At 41.4% G+C, this 25,773-nt stretch overlaps 1 protein-coding gene across 3 annotated transcripts in view; it reads left to right on the forward strand.

The window, feature by feature from the left end:
* Nucleotides 1-883: 883 nt before the first annotated feature.
* The window catches only part of LOC146776116 (acyl-coenzyme A diphosphatase NUDT19-like), a 168,041-nt gene continuing 143,151 nt past the window's right edge, over nucleotides 884-25,773 (forward strand). For 2 of the 3 annotated variants that reach the window (XM_085637636.1, XM_085637635.1), the window contains exons 1-3: nucleotides 888-938; nucleotides 2,878-3,019; nucleotides 14,829-15,689. In XM_085637636.1, coding sequence (XP_085493762.1) covers nucleotides 14,955-15,689 — 735 coding nt within the window. In that variant the 5' untranslated portion in view covers nucleotides 888-938; nucleotides 2,878-3,019; nucleotides 14,829-14,954. Of the gene's footprint in view, nucleotides 939-2,877; nucleotides 3,020-14,828; nucleotides 15,690-25,773 lie in introns of all 3 variants that reach the window. The other variant, XM_085637637.1, reaches the window with a different exon arrangement.

Raw genomic sequence — 25,773 nt, forward strand, 5'->3', positions numbered from 1 at the left:
GCAATTTTCATTCTCCCAATTTTTTTATTTTAAATCTCCCACGTCACTGTCCTAAAATGTTGGCATGTATGCTTGGAACAACTATAACTAGTGAATTTCTGTTTTTTTTTTTTTGTTCAAAAGTTACGCTGTTACTGAACATTTCACCTAAAACATTACTTTAATATATACATAGATTTAATATATGCATAGAACATTATTAACGTAACAACACATACTGCTTTAATGTGTTAATATATGCATACGCGTGCACGCATTTTCACATATTAAATCTAGACCATGTGGCTTTGCCAATGCTTGTTTTGATTAAGAGTTTTAGGATAAGGTAGTCCACAGATTTCAAAGGTCACTGGTTTTGTGCAACGTTGTGTAGTTCTTATTATGCAAACTGGTCAGAAGCCACATCGTCTTGACCTCATCTGTGTTCTGCATGTCATGTTTTATGTGCAAGATTACTGAAGAGTGCTGTAACAGGAAGGCATTCGAGGATATGAGAAGAAACTTTACGTACGCTATTGCTACTTAATTACTTTTATGGTAATTTAAAAAAATACAGCCAGGGGGTAAGGGCGCATCAAAAGGCTGTTTGTTTCACTGCAAAGCGGACGCATTGTTTTACAAAGAGGGACTTTTAGTGATTGTAAAACGGAAGTGATAAATTATTTGATACTTCTACCTATCGTCCTTGAATATACCTACAACCATAAAATACGATTAAGGGGACAGAATGGAGGGGGCAGAACTGAAGAATACAATTTTGAAATTGAGGCAGACTGTTATAATGTAGTTCAAAGATGGCCGCCACTTTTGTTGGAGCTCTGAGTAATGAGCTCGTCGTGCCGGTGCGACCTTTCTTCCTATTTACTGGTTTGCTTCTTCGTCCGTCTTTTTTTTCTTTGACTTTCCCATTTGACACATGAAAGTAGGCTGCAACAGAGGTAAAACCACTTTAATCTCCAGAGCACTGAAGTTGATATTGGGCAGCGATCATGAGCATCTTGTACTGCTCGGCGCCTCAGTAGTTGTGAAGCTCGGCGACGCGTTGTGTGATAGGTTTATTGCTTATTGTGCAGGCAGTTGCTGATTGTAGTAGTGTGTTGTAATTTTTTTGAGTCAATCTAGGATCGTTTCTGTTAGAAGGTTCAATAGTTATTGTTTCATATACTTTTGTGTTAGCCTGTTTCGCTATTATCCTCTTTGGTTTTCCGAAAGTAATCGTTGCTCTGCTAATATTTTGTATCCTCTAGTACTACTCGCTTGCAGCGCAACTTTGAGGGTTTGATCACACAAGTAAAGGAGCAGTTTTCCTATAGTACCCCCGATTTCCGTGCCATGTACCCATATAGCTGTGTTTATGAGCTAAGTGGTTCCCAGGTTGGACACAACATTCCAAGGATTGGATTTCCTTCTATACAATTCCTCTCACCCTCAGAACGCGGATAGTCAGGAAACTTTCCAGGTCCTCAAGATCAACCATCTCAGAATTCCTAGACTCAACCATAGTGCGGTCAACTAACATAACCTCAGACAAATTAACCTCTCACATTCTAACCCAGTACTCCACAAGACACAACTAAAAGGCATGCTAAACAAATGCAGATCGTCCTCGCTGGAGATATTGCCGACTTGATCCTTGCCCGTGACCTTAACGTCCTAATCCTAACGGAAACCTGGCTAAATGACTCCGACATTCTAGTCCCCCCTAAACATAGTATTAAAAGACTGGATAGACCCCATAGACCAGGCGGAGGCACAGCCTAAACCTATCAGCCATACACACGTAAACTTCGATCTTACCTTCCTGCGAATACCTATGCCTTGATATCTCATGCAACAAAAAATCCCTCTGCAAGTTACACTTGATATCCCACCCTGTAATGTAAATGTGTACAAACCGAATAAAGTGTATTTGATTGATCGATTGATACCACCCTCCAGGCAACAAGCTAGATTTTATTGAACATATCATGGAAGCCTTTGGAACAAACGCTGATCAGCACTTCCCTCAAGTCTTCCGCAGAGACTTTAATCCTCATTCATGAATGATTCAGCAGTCAACAGCCTCAAAACATTTCTTGCAGACTTGAACCTGACTCAATTCTGCAACAAGCCTACTCATAACATAGGATCAACTTTAGATCTTATCTCTGCAAAACCGAACTAAATTCAGATGATATCTATCCTACCCTGTGTTTGGACCGACCAACACCATATCACTTTCCTCATCACAGAAGTTTTGATAAACAACACAGCACAACAACCCAAGCCCAAAATCTGGAAAAGGAACATGCATGACATTGGCGGAAATGCTCTGACTTTCTTCAGTCACAACATCTTGACTCCCCTGAAGAGCTCTCAGATGTCCCTGTTCTTACAATCCCTATACTCGCTCCATGGAATCAGTTCCTGACTCAATCACTCCACTCCAACTAAAAAGAATGGCCACTAAAATCTCCAAACCATGGTACAATGGTAATCTCAACACAGAAAGATGTAACTTGAGATTAGCCGAACGTCAATGGAGATCTGACCCATCCAGTAAGCCCATCCAGTAAGCGTCTGAGATCATTAAGAAACAGTTACTACAAAAGCATCAGAACTTCAAAAACAGACTTCTTCAGAAACCAACTCGATCAAGCCTGTAACTGACTGTAATATTGTGCATATACATGTTTCTAACATTAACATATTTCTGTACTGCATCTTGTCTATGTTTGAAAGTGCACCATGGTGATAGAACCTGGTGCACTGACCTTACTGTTCATCTCTGTCAGTTGCATCTGACACTGGCTACTGGATGGATGGGATCATTTATACCACATGAAACTTATTCTTTATTCCAACTACTTGGAACCTCTTTATCTTCATTTTATCTAGAATTTTACACTGGCGACGAGGAGCGGTCTCAACCCATGCAACAAGAACTTGATCTCAACATCCAACAACAACAATATCAACTATACTTCAACATTGAATTGTGAATTGGATAAAGGCCTCTTCATTTAAAATCTTTCGTGATGTGAGTACACTCTCCTTTTCTTTGAGACAATAAACTTAACATATATTAGAGCATTCGCTGCACATCTCACCCTCAAGACTGTTAACTTTATATTAATTTTTGTGGTTGGGAGACTCCGGTTAGGGCTCTCTTTCTTAATAAATATCTTCTGCGTGAGGAGAGTGCTGCTGACTGAAATTACAACTTTGGTGATAACTCATGGACATTTTCATTAATTAGTGATTCATCACTTTCCTTATCTACAATAAGCGCTATTTGGAATGCCTCTGATCTTTGAAGCTGTAAAGCGCTGGTGTGAACATCACTAAGGTTCTGAGGCCATTGGATAACGGTGATATTTCATGGACATTGTTTATTAATTAGTGATGTATCACCTTCTTTATCCGTACTAAGCAATAATTGGAGTGCCTCTGAGGCTATGGAGTGTTTGTGTAAATGCCACTAATTTCTGAGACCATTGGATTGTCACTGATTTACAAAAATATTAGCTTGTTTCTTGAACAGTGAAGCTGCATCTATTAAATTACAACCGTATTCACCAAGACGTTTAAAAAAAAAAAAAAAGCATTAGCGCATTTCTGCCATTGATAGATGTTTGAACAGTGAAGCTGCATCTACTAAATTACAACCGCATTCACCCACAAATCTCTTTTCTCTCGTGTCCTGGACACGCAAACGTTAGATGTTTCTCAAGCTTCATCCTTCGCCAAGAAGATCTTCCTGCTTATTACTTCATTGCGCCACGTTACGCAGGTTACGTTGCGTACGTAGCGTAACGAACATTTTGATTTAAAACTTACCAGGTGCTAAGAACAATTTTGCAGATACACTATCAAGGTTGGTGGTCCAAAGTGATGATACAACCAATTTTGAAGAAGATGAACTGAGTGAATGGGTGTGTGCCATTGAGAGTGATGGAATGAAGGAAAGTAGATGGCGTGAAGAGTGTGCCGTTGATAAAGAATTTCTTGAGCTTACCTCATTGCTTAAGAAAGGATGGGATCATAAGGTGAGGGGTGAGTGTGAAAAGTATTGGTTAGTAACGAGTTATCGGAGTGTGAAGGCCTTATCTTTAGAGGCACTAGATGAATTCCTCCTAGTGTTCTTCATAAAGAACTTCTTGAGATTGCCCATGAAGGACATCAAGGGATGTCTAAGACGAAGTAGAGACTCAGACTTACCTATTGGTGGCCGGGCATGGATTTGCAAGTTGAACGACCTGTAAGGGATTGCATACCTTGTTGCATGAGTGAGAAATGTCAGAAGCCTAGAATTCAGCCCATGGTCATTAGGGAACGTCCCAAGAGGCCATGGGAAGAGTTAGCCTTTGACATATTGGGGCCCATTAGAGGGAATGGTTGTGATAATTATGACTTTGTGTTGATCGATTTGCATTCCAGATGGCCAGAAGTAAAAATCACAAGAGGTATTGATACCAAGCAAGTTATAGGGTTTCTCAGGGAAGTCTTTGGTAGAGAAGGTTTACCTGGAACCATACTAACTGATAATGGGACTCGATTAGTTTCCAATGAAATGGAGGAGTTCTTATTGAGGTGTTCTATCAAACATAAGAGGTGTGCTCTATATCACCCCGAGAGTAATGGTATGGTGGAACGCTTCAACCGTGTTTTGAAGGAAACCATTGACTTGGCCAAACAGAATTGCCTAGATTGGAAAGAGGAGATTATCAGAAAAGTGGAAGTTTACCGAGTGTCTCCTCGTACTATTACAGGTCGTACCCCATTTGAATTACTCAAAGGTAGAAGTGCCAACACGTCGGTTGCTCCTTTATGGATCAATGACACTGAATCCAGAAGAGGTGTGAAAGCCTCTAGTAATAATTGGAGGCTAAAAGAGAGTGAAAGAATAAAGGCACGCAAGGTACGCTATGATCAGAGAAAAGCTGTTAGGGTTACTCCTGTCAAAGTGGGTGATTTGGTTATGATCAGAGCTCCTCTTGCTAGGAAAACCTCAAGTTAGTTTCAAAAACCTCATAGGGTAATCAAAGTATTAACCAATGCTATCAAAACTGAAGACTCATGCATTTGGAATTTAAACAGAGTGGTCATCATCAAAAATAGCAAGGTAAAGGTTAATGAGGGAGATCCTTCCTCGCATGTGTCTCCAACAAATTCTGCAGAGGAAAATAACTATAACAATATTCCCAGAGACAAAAGGATTACTAGATTACCTTTGAAATTTGATGATTATTTTATGTAATACGTTTTTTTTCTTTGTCCCCGTTATTTTAATGCATTAGATATGTTATGTACTTCTGCTTTGCATTTTGCTTAATTTCTTTTTGTTTTGTGTATAGGGCGAAGGTGTGTAATATTGTACATATACATGTTTCTTACATTAACATATTTCTGTACTGCATCTTGTCTATGTTTGAAGGTGCACCATGGTGATAGAACCTGGTGTACTGACCTTACTGTTCATCTCTGTCAGTTGCATCTGACACTGGCTGCTGGATATATGGGATCATTTATACCACATTAAACTTATTCTTTATTTCAACTACTTGGAACCTCTTTATCTTCATTTTAATTTGAATTTTACACTGACCCAAAAAACGATTTGATCTAATCAAAGCACAATCGAACTGCACACCCAGTCAGACACTGGTGGAAATCAACTTGCTTCCAAACTGAGAGGAATTCGCCTCCTTCTTTCTGCAGAAACCATGAGAAATGACCTGCAGCTGGCCTTGGAACAACATCCTTTTCCCCCTCCATCCTGCCCATTGCCTCCCAGGCCTTTTTTTACCAGTATGCTCTCCCAGACTGTACCCCAAAAACAACGCCTCAAGGAACTGCTTTAGAGCATTAGATGAAGACACCATTCATAAGATCTTAATTAGACTGAAACCATCAAACCATTTCAATGACCCTCTTCCCTCGAAATTCTTCAAGGAAATCATACCCGCATTACTCCCAATCTGGACCAAGATTGTCAATGCCTCCCTCTTTCATGGCTCCATCCCTGACTGCCTGAAATCCAGATAAGTTACCCCCATTCTGAAAAAAATAAAAGCGCGCCAAACCTACCTTAACAACCTCTGACGTATTTCCAATATCCCTACCATGAAGAAACTCCTGGAAATATGTGTTCACATTCAACTCTAATCACTACGATCATTTCTGTGTTTTAGACCAATTCCAATCAGGCTTCTGTGCTGGGCACAGCACAGAATCTGCTATGACAAACATTGTAAACAATGCACTAAAAATGCTGGACCAGAACTAAGCCTGCCTATTAGTCCTCCTTGACTTATCAATGGCATTCGATACGGTGAAAGACGCAAATCTGTTCGAATGTTTGGAACACCATATGAGCATTTCTGGTCCAGTCCTTAAATGGTTCTCCTCCTACTTCCTAAACAGATCTCAAAGAGTCATGCGTAATCTCTCTCTATCTCAGTCCACACCAATCACACTGGAGGTCCCACAGGGATCATCTCTTTTGTCCAACCTCTTCAACCCATTCATGGAGCCCCTGACAGAAATTCTGAGCTCATCCAACATCCACTACTACATGTATGCTGACAATACCAAGCTATACCTCAAAGTCTGCTCCCCAAAAGACATCATTTTGCTGAACACAACACTAATGGAAACTCAAAATTGGCTAGCAACTAATCACCTCTAACTAAATGCTCGAAAAATTGTGCTCCTGCTTATCGCCCCACCCAACCAGGCAATGGCAATCGAAGAATGGTTAAAACAACTTACAGCCCCCAATTGCAGTCCATAAAACAGTGACAGTGCAAAATCACTGGGCGGTACTCTTGACACAAATCTCAACATACAGAAACACATCAGTGCCTCCACCAAAGCAGCAAATCATCAAATGAGTATTTTAAGGAAATTAAAACATTTCCTTCCCCCCAACCTCCCAAGCGATTTCAAACATGCTGTACAAGCCTTTGTAATTCCCAAGTTGATCTAAGAGCCAATCAGAATCGCGCTCGCGCACGTCACCGTACGCGTACGGTAAGCGCACCGTAAGCGCACCGTAAGCTGGCTCAGATATATATATTGATTTAAAGGCTATTTTCTCAGAATCTACTGAACAGCTTTACACCAAACCTACAAAAGGCACTTCCTTGACCTGAGGACTACCTCTCTGCCAAATTTCAAGTAATTCTGTTCAGCCGTTCGGGCTGTAGCTGTGTCTAAAGGTCCTATGGAAAAATGCATGGGAAAAACGCGTTTTGGGACCCCCCTTTTATCTCAGCCCCCGCTTGACGAATCCCCCCGAGACTTTCAGGGTAGGAGCGGAGCGTAGCGCCCCACCTATTTTGAAAAATTCGCGAGGATTCGTCCACCGGCGCAATAGTTATTCAAAATAGAATGTTGCGGATTTCCTATGGAAACGTGGTCCTAACTATAACTACCTACTGGCGACCGCCAGTAGGTAATATATATATATATATATATATATATATATGTGTGTGTGTGTGGCGGCACAGTTATTTGCGACAGATTGAATCCATAGGGGGAAAAAAACAGGGAAGCATTTCCATGTAAATGTAGAGTATATTTCAAATGGTAGACATGTTGGATATATTGAACTTCATATGTTCAAGCACATGGGTCAGTAGCACTGCGTTACATTAAATTACATGTAACCAACAAAATACTGTGGACAAGTGCTTGTGCAGTATAGTGATGGCGCAAGTGACACTTGACGTGGTATATACAGCGAGAGTGGTGGGCGCAACAACAGGCAAGTGAGATAAAAAACAAGATTTACATATTTAGGATACTACGACAATTAATGATATGAGATTTCAAGTCTCAAATGAGTAGGGTATCCGTGAGAAGGGGCGCCAAGAGTTCCTCTGTGGAAGTCAACGGCGTTTCGGCCTGCAGAAGTCTTAGGCCATCATCAGGACCAGGTTATATTAAATAAAATTGCAGTGTCGAGAAAAAACAATGGGGATTAATCCAAGAAGTGGTTGGTCATCACAGGACTTTGTGATCCCAGAGATGGGATGACGAGAATGCTATTAAAAAGCTGCAATGGATGGATACTCGGATATTCAGTATCCATCCAATTGAATTGAAATTTAAGTGCTTTCATAACTACTAAAATACATTTTGAAATGTTTGTACAGTTCATTTTCAAGCTATTTAAATGTTGTGTGTTAGAAAAAAACTGACATCTAACAGCCTTTCATTTCACACTCTTCGTACAGCAGGATTGTCAGACTGTTCACTTTACAAAATGCTCTAAATGTGCTACTTATTTTATCCTGGAAGTTGTGTTTAATTTTCTTTCTCTGACTGCAAATGGTAAAACATAAGATGACATTTGACCTTTGTGTCTGAAGGCAGAGCAAATGTGTCAAGATAAAAACAAGATTTAAAGGCATCTTTATTGCTCATTCACTTTCTGAGAGAACAGAACACCTGTTCTTTATTAGGTCACCAGAACAGGCTAGTAGGCCCTAAAAATAGCTCGCCCTGATCAAATCTGACTCGCCATAGCGTGGACGAGTCGATTTCTTGAAGTCTTTGTGTGCAATGTAGTGCGAATGATAAACTGTTGAGAACCAAACAAATTCCCATGGTATTTAGGGAACTTCCTAAATGTCTGTGGGATGAGCTTGCCATTGATATTATGGGTCCCTCACATGGGGAACATCCCTCGCCTTACCTCATAGTATTTTGGGATTCATATTCTAGGTGGGTGGAATTTGTGTGTGTGAGTGATCTTTCTACTGCCAGTGTAACTAAATTTCTAGGAGAAATATTTAAGAGAGAAAGTTACCCCAACTCCTTTCTATCAGACAGTTGTCCTCAGTTTTGCTCAAGGCAAATGGAGAGTTCTTTTAAGGACTGTGGAGTTCTTCATAAAAAGAGTTGTGTTTCACACAGAAAACAATGGTGCAATTGAGAGGATGAACAAAACATTGAAAGAAAAATACAGATAGCAAGGCCAATAATTTAGATTGGAGAATAGAATTTTAGGACAGAATTACGGCGTATCTCATTTCCCCTCATTCCACTACTAGGAAGACGCCGGTTCAACTTTTTGAAGGAAGAGCTGTGAACGCTATACTATGTTTTTAATGGACCTGAAGCACACCCTTCATTGTACACGAGTTCCTTTGCATCTTTTTCTCAATGCTGGCGTGCATACACTCTTTTTGCGCTCCGTCCCAATTGCGCAAGTTTAAAGTTCATCAAAGAGTAGTGATACGCAGTTTTCCGAATCACAGAAGAGTTGCACAGCCGGGTACACATTTGTGAATCAAGTAAACACGTAATCAGTAGTGTAGCAAAAGTTTATCCATTTATTTCCAAAGTTTCATAATTCTTGTCCGTCACGTCAAAGATTCAAATTTCCATTATTTCACGCATTTAATTTGCACAAGAATTTCCCATCCAGGCCTAATCACAGGTATGTATGAGAAACTTGATTCCTCCGTCTTAATATATCCACCCAATGCATTTCGGTCTTTCAGTGACCTTCGTCAGGGGTATCTATAATAATTAAAAATGTGCATCAACTTCATAATGATCTTATACAGCAGACATTCCACTCTAACCCTTTTATTATGAATCCATTCCCCTTAACGTGATTTGTGCTCTATACTCCTAAAACTAGTGTTTTCAATACCGTCAGCTGTAGATGCGTGCCCCACCCCTTCCTACCCAAGACCTAATATTCAAACATGCTTCCCGTATCATCCCCCAGTAATTTACAACCTTTTATACCTCTAACACCTCATCAACACACTATGACATAAGTGCTACACACCATTCCCGATACTACTGAAACTCTACCCCACTATTTATCCTGCCTCCCTACAACCCACACATTATAAACACCCCTAAACTACTGTGAAAAAACATTTCCATCCCGAGTTTTTACCTGCAATATTCATACGCTCTCCCAAACAGTGTGACTGCACCAGTTTGGTTAAAACACCTTTCTGAGCTCAATCGCTCAACGTAACTGTTTTTAAATCGGGCGTTTCCTTCCCCACCTGTGCACAACTGAAGTCACATGATTTGCTTACTCCCCCCTCCCAACCAACATTCAAAAGAATACACCTTAATTGAAATGCTCATTATTCCCCCGTGTATTCAAAATATATACATTCTCTATTTGAAAATCCATAATAACATAAATCATAAACAATGCCCCATCTGTGCAAGAGACATCTGCTCGCATATAGTTGGTGCCATATTTTACGAGTGTCTTTTTGAAGGAGAGTCTTTGACGTGATAAAGTTGTTTATAATTTTAAACGTTCCTTATCTTGGGGTGCTGACAGGGTTGTAACGGCAGTACAAACTTCATTTTTAATGGACCTGAAGCACACCCTTCATTGTACACAAGTTCCTTTGCATTTTTTTCTCAATGTTGGCGTGCATACACTCTTTTTGTGCTCCATCCCAATTGCGCAAGTTTAAAGTTCATCAAAGAGTATTGATACGCAGTTTTCCGAATCACAGAAGAGTTGCACAGCCTGGTACACATTTGTGAATCAAGTAAACACGTAACCAGTAGTGTAGCAAAAGTTTATCCATTTATTTCCAAAGTTTCATAATTCTTGTCCGTCACGTCAAAGATTCAAATTTCCATTATTTCACGCATTTAATTTGCACCAGAATTACCCATCCGGGCCTGTTCACAGGCATGTATGAGAAACTTGATTCCTCCGTCTTAATAAATCCACCCAATGCATTTCGGTCATTCAGTGACCTTCGTCAGGGGTATCTATAATAATTAAAAATATGCATCAACTTCATAATGATCTTATACAGTCTGCTGTTTAAGAAAAAATGGAAATAGGCTGACCATATGAAAATAACAAGGACAAGAGCCCTGTTACAAACGGTCATACATATGGGGGTTTCTTATTAGCTCCTCTTATGAAAGCTTTTGAAAGTAAAATCCAGCCACTGACCTGTATGGAGCAGAGATTTTGTTGTTAGAAGCTAGAAACATATTGGAGGCTGTAGGGAGTGTAGTGTTAAAACGTATGCTTAGGTACCGTGGTTCAAAGTATACAGCGAGAATTTAATCTTACAACTTGATACCTTATGGCAGGCTCATGTCTTTATGTGAAAAGGCATCAAAAATATTGAAAATATGTTTGGAAGAGATTTTTGTAAGTGAAAGTTGTATCAAAAGAATTAATTAAATTTGAACCATGCATAGTACTTTTGGTATAATAAGAACACAGGTACCATTGCGCAACACTTGCCAAAAGCTGGACATGGAATATTTTTCTAAGAAACTCCCCTTAATGTTTGCAATCAACACCCTTGGTCAGGCAGTTTTTTTTCCCCTATTTGACTAGCCCCAACTCCAAACTGCGCGTAGAACTACTAAAAATGCAGCTTAGTTGTAACCCGATCTTCTCTCCACTTGAATTGTACAATAGGACTTGGGATAGTAATGGAATGTTTCAATGTTTTTGAAAAATTTAATATTTTATCTCCCATGCCCTTATTGATTGTCCTTATTATTTATTCATGCATAGTACATTTTTAAAACCAGGTTTTTTTAAATATCAGATTTGTTCAAGGCAGAAGGCAATTATATCTTTGGCGAATATGCATTTTTTTGATGTTGCCATAGGCATACTACAAGCAAAGAAGGGAGGTAGAGGTATAGGCTAGGTTTATCCTCCTTAACGATACGTATCACACAATAATTGAAAAAGTCGAAGAAAACCTGCCCAGGGAGTTGGTGTGTAGGATACAGCGCAATTCCACTGTAATCACTCAATAGGAAAAAAACTCCCTCACCCACCAGGGTTGCCCCTTGGTGGTATGCTTCATCATTGGGGTTCATCTTAATCCTCTATGGATTGAGGCGTGCTGTGACTTGGCGATTATGCAGGAGCACTTGTTGGTGTGTTTTAGTCAAATAATGGTAGTAAGAGAGTGGAAAAATCTGAGTTTTAAAATACCTGGCAAGTTGGACTAATATTTTATTCCTGTCCCTAGTCGGTAAGATTACAATCAGGGATTATGACTGAAAACATGGACTTTACCACCCGAAACCCAGTAAGATCAGAGGAAAGAGTCAAACCACCTTGGGCAATCACTGTGTTAAAGCGAAGAGATCTTGACATGCAAGGAGTGACCACTTAATGCACTTTATGGAGCACCTGCATGATAGAGGTGTTGCATATCACTGATTTTAAATCGTAATTGGGTTTATCAGCCAGGCTGATGAGCCAGTGGTTTTAAATAAACTTTCTTTTGTTGTTTCAGATACGGGATGATTCAAAGAAACCGTATGTATATTTAAGTGTATGCCCTTTGCATGCGACTTTGTGTATCCTTCTTAGCGGTTATAGAGGAATGGTACTAAAGGGACTAGGTTCCCTTTTAGTCCTGAAGAAGAGCCAATAGGGAACTGCTCGAAACATGTTGACTGCTTATCACTGAAACAACGGACTCATTAAAGTCCATGTTTTCAGTCATACCCCCTGATTTTAATCTTACCGACTAGGGACAGGAATAAAATATTAGCCCAAATAGCCAGGTATGTTAAATCTCCAATTTTTCCACTCCCCTCTACTTTCATTATTCGATTAAAACATACCAACAAGTGCTCCTGCGTAATCACCAAGTCGCAGCACGCCTCAATCCGTAGAGGATTGGGATGAACCCCAATGATGAAACATGCCACTAAAGGCGCAACCCTGGTGGGTGAGGGGTCTCTAGGAAAAAAGTTTTTTTCCTATTGAGCGATTACAGTGGAATTGTGCTACACCAACTCCCTGGGGAGGTTTTCTTAGAATTTTTTGATTATTGTGTGATACGTTGCAATAGGCATGACATGTTTTCTAATATTTATTAAACATCAAAGGTTAGTCTTTACTTATGTTATATTAGGATGATAGTTTAAGTGATTGCTATATTCTTATAACGATGTGGATGTTTATGTTTAATGGACATATGTCTTAATAGCTTATTTTCACTATTACTACTACTTTCACTAATGAGAAGTCTCTTAACATATCTTTTTACAACAGTGAGTTTGACATGATAAATGACCATGTAGAGGGGTTCGGCAGGGGTGCATATTGGCTCCCTTGCTGTTCACCCTCTATATTAATAAACTAGGGGATTCTCTGACTTTCTTTCGTAAAAAATCGCATGCTATGACCATAGGCTCAAGGAGGGCAGCGAAGGCTAAATTCTATTGCAAGGGAGTTGAGTTAGTAAAAGTCCCTGCTTTTCCCTATTTAGGGGTTCTTTTCGATGACCAACGCTCATGGTGCACGCAGCGCGCGCATAAAAAGAACGTGTTAGTCAGAGCATCGGGGGCTACCTTAGACTCCGCAAAAAGAATAGGATCAAAACCACTCCCTGCACTTATGAAAATTTATAATGCCAAGTGTGTTCCCATGGCGACCTACGGCAGCGACATCTGAGGCTATACAGATACCAAAGAAATTCAAGGGGACGAGAACATTTTTATGCGTAACTGCTCTCAGTCCCCGCATCCACCCCAATTTTTAACATACATGAGGAACTGGGAGCGGGTTTTATTTCTGATCAGATTGCGGTTGCGCCTCTACTACGTTGGTTGAGAATCTGGGCCCAACCGACCCTAAATTTAAACCAACTGATCATCCAAGACTGTCTTACCTTAAAAAGGGCTTTAGACATTCCTTGGATGAAATACATTAAGGATCAGATGGAAATCCTTGGTTGCCCTGATTTATTCTTGAGTCCTATAGGACTGGGTACACTGGCCATTAGAGACCTCAAGAAGCAGTTTTTAGACAGACGAAAAGGATTAAGAGAGGAGAACGAATTGAAAAAACCTATGGTGAGAAGATTTGTCACACTGAGCTCGGGCCAACAGATGCAACCATATCTATCTTATATAAATAAACCTTATCATCTCTTTGTTCTGACAAGATTTAGACTGAATATTATTCCTTGGCTTCTAGCCTTCGCTAGAGGCTATTTTAAAGAGGGCACATTAAATCCCTGCCCCTGTGACAACTTCTCAGATCAAGATACCCTTCATATAAGTTTTTCTGTGCCTATTACAATTTATTGCGCACACAGTTTATCCTCCCTTTGCTTAGAGGCTGTAATTTTGTACAAGTTAGGCCAGCGTTGGTCTATTTACAAACGCTAGCGCCACCTATGATCTGCTTTGGGGTAGCCAGTTTCCTAACGGGGGCGATAAGACATAAGAATAGGCTCCCCCTGAGTCAGCCTGCGGATATGGTTCCTAATCATGTTATGTAAAAAAAATTTCAAGAACATATTTTTATTTTTCTGTATGTTGCAGTCTTGTCAGATATGAATTCTTCTTATTTTAATTGTAAATACGAGCAAGGGTATGTTGGGCAAATGTTATCTATTTTTTACTCCCAGGTCTAATTACGTCATGGTGGGCTGATTTCTTATTTATGTATTCTTTTTTTCTCGCCATGGTTTTTATGATGTGTGTTCTATTTTGTATGAATTGTCACATTATATGATGGTGTGTATCTTATCTTGTTGTTCCCCAAGGGGGCTACAGACCATGAATTTCGTGTTGAGTAGGTTTTTATGATGATTGTTAATTGTTTTATGGTTTTATTGTTTACTTATTTATTGTATATGTTTTTTTTGTGGTTGTTAAAACGGTGGGATCTTAACTGATTATTGATTATATATCCATGTATTATAATGCGTGCAGAATGACCCGCTCTTTTTTTGTTGTTGTACTTTTATGGCTTTAATTTAGCTGAATAAAGTTAATTTTGACTGACTGACCATGTATGACAAAATATATAATCTTTTTTCTTTGTTTATGTATCTCTACAGAACTCAGTCTGTGCTGCAAACAAACCGACCCATGAATCAAGACCAGAAACGGAAGGAAATACAATCTTATACAATCTTATATAAAAGCTGAGTTCTGTTGGCTTACTGAATTTTGCTCCACCCACGATGAACCAAGCCTTAAAGCACTGGAGAGAAGCTGCTACTCTGATTGTAGCTGCTAGAAATGGAAATAAAGTTTTAAAAAGGACTCCATTACCCCTCTCAGAGGAGAAAGGACCCAGCTGGCCTTTGAAAAGTGCCTATGACTATGAAGTGCTTCTACTTAAGAGAAGCAAGACAAGCAGTTTCATGCCCAGCGCTCACGTTTTTCCAGGTGGACTCATAGACTCTTCCGATTTTTCCAGTGAATGGATTGAAGTGTTTAATAATTATAAGAAGAGACCAAACTTTGGACTGGGTTTGGTGAAACAGCATCCCAGTTCAAGAGCTCCGATATTTGCCACAGACAGAACAAATTTTGGGTCACCTATTCCAGGAGAGGTAGCCTTCCGCATCTGTGCAATTCGAGAAACCTTTGAAGAATCTGGTATTTTGCTTGTTCTTCCTAAAGACAGTGGGAGAACTCTCAGTCAGGAAATAACAGAGACTGTGCATTTCGATGATCATCAACTCAGTGCATGGAGACTGAGGATTCAAGAAAATCCTTCCCAATTTTTACAGATGTGCCAAGAGCTGCATTGCATGCCAAACATCTGGGCTTTGCATGAGTGGTCTAACTGGCTAACCCCAGTTTTTGGACGAAGTAAAATGAGCAGAAGATATGACACCGCCTTTTTCATATGCTGTCTGCAAGACCAGCCGCACACACTTGATGACCAGAAAGAAGTTACTTCCTTTCAGGTAAAAGTTTTACACTACATATTAGTAAATGCCTTTGAGAAACTGCTTCAAGGCCACATCTTTTATTTGTAACATCCTTAAATAGAGTGGGCAACTTTTCAGTACAGTTTGGCAGATCCTGCACAAAGTTTGCAGCAAAGCGTTTGGGCAATCAGATGCCCCGGAAAAATCACATTATGCGCCATATCTAGATTCTCCATTTCCCTCAAGCAATTTTTTTTAACATTTTCTTGAAATGGTGCACAGTAAAGCCCATTGGGTCTGTAATGTTCTTACCCCCATATATTAATGTGTGTTGTATATTGTCCATTTCTTCCACTATTCTTACTCCCACTCCATCTAGGTCTTCATCGTCCCCTCTGTCTCTACTATCCTCTTCTCACTCCTTTAGTCTTTCTCTTCCTAGTGTGACCTGCTGTCCTTTTTGACTCTTCCTTTTCTCAGTCTATACCGCTCTTCTCTCTCTTCTACCTTTTACCTTTCTGTTTACTCTCCCCTCCCATTCCCAATCCGTCTCATATTATCTTCCTTCTTCTCCCTTTTAGGGTGATCTGAGTTTGAAAATGAAAAACTGGGAAGTTTCACAAACGTAGAAGTAGGACTACAGTTTCACAACAAGGGAGGGGCCCCGAATGACTTAAAGGACAACATTCACCAGTATAGAAACACAGACAACAAGGCACTAAGGGGAATACATTTAATGTAGCCTTTACATAGAAATTCAAATGTGTTAATTACATTGATTTCTGAAAAGGCTGAATTCTAATCCTGCATTGGGACACACATAAAAGCTTGTCCCTCCGTTTTTAGACGGCTCTCTCTAAAAGTCCAGGACATGTGCTCTTTCAGTTCAAATGTATGCTATACATAAGGTGGAATGTTACTTTTTCATATGTGTGAATACTATTCAACATACATATATCATACACAAGAACTGTTATCATGTTCACTTAGTGCAACTATTGTTTGTCATCTTTTGACAAGCGTTTATGCTGATTTTTATATCCCAGCTTGTCATCAGCCACTCTGGAAGTTTTTTCATGGCCCAAATGAGGGTAATATTTCTTTTGGTGAATAATAGCTGTACACAGTCCGGCTCCACAATGTGATGTGTAGGCACCCAGCAGTAAAAGACTGAGGAGCCAGGGAGATAGCTGTACTTTTTAACACCAGAGGCTCCACATTAGCACAATGACAGCTGTCGCTTGCGGTATGGGCAGTTTCCCGCATTCAATATAAACAGGATTCAGACGTAGGTGGGGCTAGACTGACCATATGGGACTCAGGGTTAACTCCTGGTTGGCTGAGGACCAAGAGGTTGATTTCAAGGCAAAGGAGAAATCATTAGCTATCAGCCTAACTATCAACCCTACAGGAACAAACATAATTTTCTTGTAGACAGCTATGTTATTTGTTCCCCAAATCCTCATTGAGACGGTCGGGCTTTCTCGTTACAATCACTCCCTACATTATGGGGCAGGAAATAGCACATTTTCCAGGCCTACAGTTAGGGTCCAGTCCACCAGCATACATAAGACATAGTCTTTAATTATAGGATAGTTCTTCAAAGTACTCAACGGTTAGTCACCCTATCCACAAGTAACCAGACATATGCGAAAGTAACTTTGTGAAAGGACCGTCTTTTCAAAAATTACTTTAGTTTAGTTCATTTACTGTTCTTCAGATTCTATATGTGGCAAAAATTGCAAGCGCAATGCAAACAAAAAGGTCATAAGCAAACACCAAATTGCGATTGACATTTTGATCTGGCCTCTTGTGCCCTTTCCAAGTTTTAAGTAAACTCTTAACATCATAATTATATTCTGTCTCTTTGAAGTGGGAAAGCATAGGAAGTTGCATAACATCCTCAAAATCTGGGTATGACCTTTTACCACTTTTACATAATGATTATGTATAAAGTTATCCAAACATAGAAAGAAACCCTTGGGTCTGTGTGCATTAATAGCCTAGCTGGAAACATAACCACCAAATAGCGTCCTTTTTATAGGACGGTTTCCCTCACCCACCATAGGTGGCATGCTTCATCATTGGGGAACCTCTTCGTATCATGATGCCTAGTCACGATACGGGCCCTTACTGAGAGGGAGGAGCTCTGGGATGTTTTTGTGCTAGGAGAGGTATATACTAAATACCCAATTGAGGATGTAGGAGTGGTGACGGCAGCAGAGCAAATTAAAAAAGTGATTAAAACTAACTACGGGCCAGATACCTACTTCACAGAAGTAGAGAGTGCAGTCCGGACGCTACTATGGGACGGTCGGTCTCCTCGTATCGAGCTAAAAAAGTTGACAAAAGGGTGGTATGATGGGGGCATTGCCCTCCCAGACCTTAGGCTCTATTACTAGGCATCACAATTAATGGTAGTGAATCACTGGCTATTTCGTTCCTTTATAGATCCAGCCTATTTACTGGACAGGTACCAAACTGAACGAGCAGGATAGCTAGGGGCACTATACTCCAAAGTTCAGAAGGGGCGATATTTTGGACCCACATCTCAGAAATTGGGACACCTTTGTCACCAACCCGGCTTTGAGAGGTGGGATACAATAGGAATTTCCACTGTCGGAGACTTGATTAAAAAGGGATCAATCCTTAGGTTTGAGGAGCTCAGAGAGAAGTATGATATGGCCCAAGGGGAAATATTCAGGTACCTGCAGGTTAGACACGCCCTTATTATGGCTCTACCCAGTCTCACAAGCGTCCCAGTGGCCTCACCGCTGGAAGATCGACTGCTTGACGGACCGCTACGCTCAAAAGCCATATCACTGACATACAAAAACTATGCAATAACCTACCTGACACGTTCCACAACTCTGAGAGGGGTGGCAGATAGATCTAGGACCCATTGACGAGGAGGAATGGCACATTGCCCTAATGTCCCCCAGAGAAGCAGCCATCACCCTCCACTTTAGATTGATACAACTCAAACTTTTACATGGATCATTCTTGACCTGGTGAAGATAGGCACTAGACTAGATACGCTCTGCCTTAGGGGATGTCAACAAACTGCCACCTTCTTTCACACGATCTGGGAATGCCCTGCAGTGCGACTAGTATGGGAGGGGGCCACGACCCATATCCAAAATGCTCTGGGAAAAGACATAATCCTTACACCGAGACTAGGTCTCAACATATGGGCGCCAACTGACCTCACGGAGGTGGAACAGCATTTAACTACGCTAGGCTATACCCTTGTTTAGCGTGAGATATAGAGGGGGTGGGGGGCGGTGGGTGCACCCTCTCCCCGAATATGGGTAAAAGAGTTCAACAAATGCATGATTGTGGAAACAGAAGTATTTAAATCACGAGGGTGTCCACGAAAATGGGATAGAAAATGAGGCAAATGGAATGTATACCGTGGAAACCTGTGTATATCCCCATCAGTGGAACTGGAAATGCAACATGGTGGAGAGCGAGACATTGCTGTATTATGATTGTAACTACTCTCTCCGTAGCCATTGTGAAGCAACATTGTATGACTACTCGAAATGAAAACTGGAAAATGTATGTGACTTTCATGTTGAAATTAATAAAAAGATTTAAATTAAAAATAAACTAACCACGGAGTTCACAAAAAACTTTATTAGGGCGACCCTGGGCTAGGATAAAAACAGCATGGTGCTGCAGGAATGATTAATCCCGCGTGTGTGTCACAGAGGTCGACACATTTCAGCCCTTTCTGCATGTCTTCTACAGTTACCGTCAGTGATCCTCCACCCTCTGATGCTACATGAGATCGCTGTATGGTTTTGTATATATTGTTAATATGATTTAGGCTTTTCTTTTTTGAGCACATCGAGCAGCAGCACTCCTAGGTCCTGAAGTAATGCCCGACACCGTCTGGGTCATAGGCTGAAACATGTTGACCTCTGTGACAAGTGTGGGTTTAAGGATTCCCACAATTTATTGATGTTTTTAAGCCCAGGGTCGCCATAATAAAGGTTTTTTTGCAAACCTTGTAGTTAATTTTAATTACTTTTCTCACTTGCTGTGCTGCCTGGAATTAGCAGTTGGATGTAGCCATCAAAGGACAAGTTAATTACCTTCAGTAATGCTCTTTCTGGTGAATACTCTATCTGCAGATTCCTCACCACCCTCCCACTTCCCCGTTCTGTTGGGTGCCTCTTTTTAATATTTAAAAAGGTCCTAAGTTAGTACCCAGCATACTGTCCAATTGTACACACACTGTGTCAGATGGCTTGGAAAGGGAAAAGACAAGAAACTGATGTCAGTGAGCAAAATGTAGTGTTTTTTGGAAATATGGTAAAAAAAAGAGCTGTGCATTTTTTATTTATTTTTTATAAACCACAATAACAAAAGGTTTCCAGTGCTAAGATCACTCTCTTCTCGTCTTCAGGACTAAGCATAATATTTTTTTTAAAAGTTACCACAGTTTTTGCATTTTTCTAAGTGATAATTTATTTTTTGTGGTTTCGATCTACTTGCAGATTGTGGTGGAAACAGGTGTGAAACTCATGGTTCAACCCAGAAAGCTAAAGTTCTGAAAAGAAGACAAAATTCTGAATTCAGCAAGTGGTCACTTGTTTCAATGCTATTCGTTTTCCCATAGAAACTAATAACTTAAATCAACAATTAATGAAAATAAGTAGGAAAAAATAGAAATAGGTGAAAAACTTTTCATCTTTAATTTTTTGATTTGATGGCCGATTTATAAAAGTAATGCACCATTACGTCCGTCAGCTGTTTCTGGTCGCAGGCATATATAGTGTTTGTTGGTTGACAAAAAGTACTACCCAGAGCCATTAACTGAGCTACAGCTTTAATGAGTTTTCATTTTGTACCGACCATGCATCAACACACATGGAGTAATCTAATGAATGAAAAATTGGTATGAAAAAAACCTAAGGATTTCTGAAATGTGCTCAAGATACTGAGTTTAGGAATAGTGGTTATCTGTGCAACTCTGAATTTGGGGTTGCAAATACTATCTTGTTAAACAAAGGGCATTTTACAAAATGTGTTTTTTTTTTCTTGCGGACTGACTTACATTTGAAAGCAAAAATGGAGAGATATTCATTTAATAATAATAAGTGTTCTTCTATTCTCTGTTCCCACAATTATATTGATAAAAATGCTACCCCACATTTTAGGCTGGGCCTATCATCTGCAAAAGGAAAGGTCCTAAAACGCAAGGTGGAGACTAAGGGTATGCACATTTACAGAAAATGAAAATACATTAGTTCTATGTTTCAGTGCAAAAAGTATCCTTGCATCAATTTTGACGCAACGATGCATTTCCTGCTAAATTATAGCATGAACACACAACCCTCTCTAACAACAGCTACTCGCTTTCTGGTTGTTCACTTTGTTGTAGTGAACCTAAGCTATACTTTTGCAGTGAATGGCAGCATAATTACGCAATACAGCATAACGACCTAAATTTGGAAATCTTGTATAGCAAGTGTAACGTGAAATTCCTGACATTACATAACTTAAGCTAGCATATTTGCAATTTAGCCTTGGCTTAGTTGAGAAAACTAAAAATTGATTCAAGCAACAAAATACCTGGGTCTGACACAAAGAGTAAGTTAGGAACCTAGATTATCAAGGAGTATTCCTTTATTAGGGCGAAATCCCTCACCCACGAGAGGTGGCATGCTTATTCATTGGGATTCTACTCACACCGCGACCGCAAATCATGGTGCAGGCTACAACTCAATCTCTAATCGGGAAGAGCTCTTCGGATGTTTTAGTAGATGTTAAAAATCCCTATGGAGACAACAGGGAGATGAGACTAGCACAGTGTGCAGTATGTGAAAAAACTCATTAAAAAGGGAAAAAAACTTTCAGGAGTCGCAAATTGCCACTAGGTTTGAAAAAAAAACACATAAAAGAGCAAAACAACAAAACCTTGAAATGCATACCATAAGCCATACAAAAATGCAATTAGCACAACAATCTTCCCTTTCCTGGGTATGGGGAAGGGGTCCATTACCTGATCACCCCCTGTAGTGGGGATATGGACACACCTGTGGACATTGCTAAGTTAGGATAAGTTAGTATATGTTTGGCCGCCATTTTGCCGCTTTTGCTCACGTTACTACATGCCACATTTCTCATAAACACTCTGCTTGCTCGCTTTCACATGAGAACTGTCTGCATGCATTTCACATATTTAGTTGAACACTCTGCTCCTCGTCTGTACAGCGTGTTCAAGGTCGAAAAACAATGAGCTCTGTTGATTTGCTTTGGTCAGTCTTGCGTCCCTAGCCATAACATAGAACACAGCTGCAAACCTGGAAATCTGGTGCTTTTAATATTGCCTTGCATGCATGTTAACACAGTTGGAGAAACGCTTTCCAGGGTAGAAGAGCTGTGCTCGTCCAGTGATTTAAATTACTGCATCTGAACTCGGAGGTATGGGGTCCCCCTGACAAAGCCTGGAGGTCTTCTATAAGTATATTAAACTAGCTTCTAGCACGGGGAGGGTGGCAAGACGCTATAGTCCTGTTTCCACCATCATTATAATTTGATTTCCCCTTTTGTTCTATATGGAATTGTAACAATGCTGATTTGTTTAATCTTATGCATATTGCTGCTAGCATTGGCTAGTGTACTGCATTATTGAGCACATTAGTTAAAATAAACATTTTAAACTATTCCTTGGCTTTATTTACTCATATTGTGGACAAGTACGAGAGTTTGAACCAAAGAGTGTTCTTGTTCCCACGTATCCTGAGAGGGATGGAGTAGCCTGTTCTAGGATGTCTAATCATTGGTAGCTTCGCTGTAGCACGGAGAACGAATGAGACTCTATAGCTAGTCGGATTGGGGTTCTGGGCACCGAGGTGGGTATTTTGGTACACCACTACACACTGAGGTCCTGGTTTCCTGCGCATAGTTCAGTGTATGTGCAGAATCCCTGCAACACCCCCTCCCTGGGAAGGGAAAATGCTGGAAATTAATTATGCCCACCTGGTGGGCTGAACCCCCTCCACCCCCAAATAAATTCCTGTGTTTTTACAAAAGATCATTGTTGGGTAAGCTGCAAGGCCCATTGGCTAAAAGCTAAATGTTTGTCTGGGCTTAAAAAAACACATATTGCCATAGTAGTCACCGGCCTTGTAGGGAACACATTTGTTGGAGACTATGCCCCCTAGAAAGGGCAGCATGCCATCCCTCACAGTGAAGTTAGCTAGTGGATGAAGTGCACAACAAGGGTAAGAAACTGAGAGCGCCATAAAAAAATGGCATTCACTGAAAAAAACTAATTACAAACTGAGTTATGATTTTATGCCAGGACTAAAGGCAGATTATGCTTATATCTTTCTCCATTTATTACTCAGCGGCCCATATTAACAGCCATACTGTAGGTAAGTGAGTTTCTGTTGCAGTAACCCCTCCACTTTTTGCCAGATTTCTGATGCACTTTGACTTGATGTGCCCTGGGTCCCTGCCAATCAGGTTCCCTGGGCCTGTGTTCTTTCTTAGAGATGCCCCCTAAAAATCAACCAATCCTGGTGTGGTTTGTGAATGGCTGCCCGCCATTTGCCACCACCAGACAGGTTTCTGGACCCCTGGGTAGAGAGCCTTTACTCTCTGGGTCCAGAAACAAAGCCCATCCTGGGCAGAGGTGTCATGCTTCCTCCCCCAGGATGGGCTGGGTCCACGTAAGGGGAAGCTTCAAAGGTCTGCCGCCTTCAGACGCTGTCCCTGCCATGTGTTGCCTCCAGCAACTGGCTCCCACCAGTTCTTGCCCCCACTTGGGCAGAAGAATCAGCAGAAAATACAAGCAAAGAGAGGTGTGCCCCAGTGGCGGCTAAGGCGGAGCATCGCCCCACTGCTTTTAAGCAGTGTCACTAAAGGAAAAATAAAATGAAAATAACTCTAAGTTGTTGCCGCGGCTTTGCTGGCCGGACGGGACAGGGCGGCGCTACACTGCTGACAAAGCAGGGGAGGGGAAGAGTAGTTTGCACGCCCTAAAGTGCGCATGAATGTTCTCTGTGCAGGCTGCATTGAGAACATGCCCAGCCGCCCATTCTCTGCCTGAGCGCCAATCCCCGACACTCAGACCAATCACAATGCTGCATTGTAGCATTGTGAATGGCTATCGAGAGGCTGGGAGCCAAGTGCATCCTGCTTCCTGCCCTGGAAGCGGGGAAGAGGACCAAGAGGAGGCGGCAGCAGCAGAAAGGTAAGTGTGTGTTTTTTATTTTTATTTTATTCTGTCCACCTCCCGCCCCCACCGCCTTCAAATACCGGCCGCCACTGGAGTGCTCACCTTTGCAAACCACACCCCTCCAGTGGGGGAGCTGAGGTGAAGCACACATCTCAGTCCCCTCCATCTTGAAGATTAGGGGACAATTAGGAAGAGACTCTTGCCCCTCCCACTGATGGGTGGCATAATAGGGGTGTACCCACCCCAAGGAAGGGACCCATTGGTCCCGACCTGCAGACATCTTAAACACCCTTAAATTTAGTATATAGGGGCAACCCTGAACCTTGTCTCCTCAGATTTAAGGGAGAAAGAAGAAGGACCGAAGACCAGTGCTGACCCAAGAATGAGAAGAGGACACTAACTACCTTGGCCCCAGCCCTACCGGCCTGTCCTGTCTACGAACTGCCTACAGCAAGAACCCCAGCGAGTCAAGTAGCCAGCAACCCCAGTGCCCAGAGGACCTGCCCTGCGAACTACCCACAGACTGTCTCCCTTGAGCACCAGAATTGCTCAAAGACTCACCTCCGCAATCCAGATTCCTTTGATTCCGCGATTCTGCACCACTTTGCACCCAAAGCCTATGGCCCCAGTTCGAATGGCCCAACACCCCAAGGAGGTCTCCCCAGTGATTCTCAAGTGGAATCTGGTGATTCCCGACCTCCCTAAATACTCCCAACGAAGCCTGCAGCCTCAACTTGAAGGGTCCCCCCTACCAGAGCTGGCAAGAAAACCTGACGCTAGAATACACCCCTGCCACCGTGCCCCACGACCTTTGGTGTCCAAACCAACGGTTTCCAGGCATTTCCCCCCAGATCCCAACTTACCTCTCCAGCCGGTGGTCACCTTCTGGAAGTCTCCCTGCCTGAGCCTGCAGCATATTTCCGAAACCGAAGGTCCCCTTTGGAAACCACAGGGTCCCGACGTCCGTTTTGCACCCTGCACCCGGCCTCCCGAGTGCTGCTAGTGGTGCAGCTCTTGTGCTGGTCATTGGACCCTGCAGAGCTGACCTTAACCTCAGAAACTTGGCTCCCACAACCGAGGGGCCTGCTCACCATCAGTCCCTTACCGAAGGCCCCCTTAGCCAACATGGGGCCCCTGCACCCTGCCGCCCCAGTGCCGTTAATGATGCAAGTCGAGTACCCATATAGACGTTGGTGAACCTTGGTCCTAACCCCCAAAACTCACCCTCACAAGTCGTGTACTTACCTTCAAAATCGCTAACACTTATACCCCTTAGGAACCCATGTAAGGAGATTTTGGGCCTAAAAAATGTCTGTGTTTAACTTGAGATTCTATTGCAAAGTATAAAAAGTCGAACTTACCTTTATATGTAGTGATCCTAAGGTGTGGTAGCTAGGCATACCACCCGAGTACTGACACAAACCTGTAAGAATTGTAATTTCAAGCACAACTGCATTACCTTAAACAGTCTTGCATTTGAAAGTATAAATACTCACATATGCCAAGTCCTGCTTGGTTCTAAAACAAAACATACGTTTATCTTTTTTATACTTACCACATTGGTCTGGATTCTGTCTCTTGAGTGTATCAGTCCTTGATTGAGTGAATAAAATAAATGCTTAACACACCCTCTGGATAAGCCTAACTGCTCGCCCACACTACCACAAAAAGAGCTTACTTACCTAGTTTAGCCTTTGCTATACCTTTGGGGACTCCCTGGACTCTGTGCAGACTATACCTTACTTTGGTATAGTATATACAGAGCCAACTTCCTACACATACTATAACAAGCATTGGTCGACAGACCACCTATCACAGTCCTCCAAATCAAGAGCCCACCAGTGACAGTCCTTCAAATCCATATAAGACAGTACACAAGGAAAAAGAGTTCCTCTTTCTTCACTGCTCAACAGCCAGATAAGT

Source organism: Triturus cristatus, chromosome 12, assembly GCF_964204655.1.
Source record: "Triturus cristatus chromosome 12, aTriCri1.1, whole genome shotgun sequence".
Classification (NCBI taxonomy): domain Eukaryota; kingdom Metazoa; phylum Chordata; class Amphibia; order Caudata; family Salamandridae; genus Triturus; species Triturus cristatus.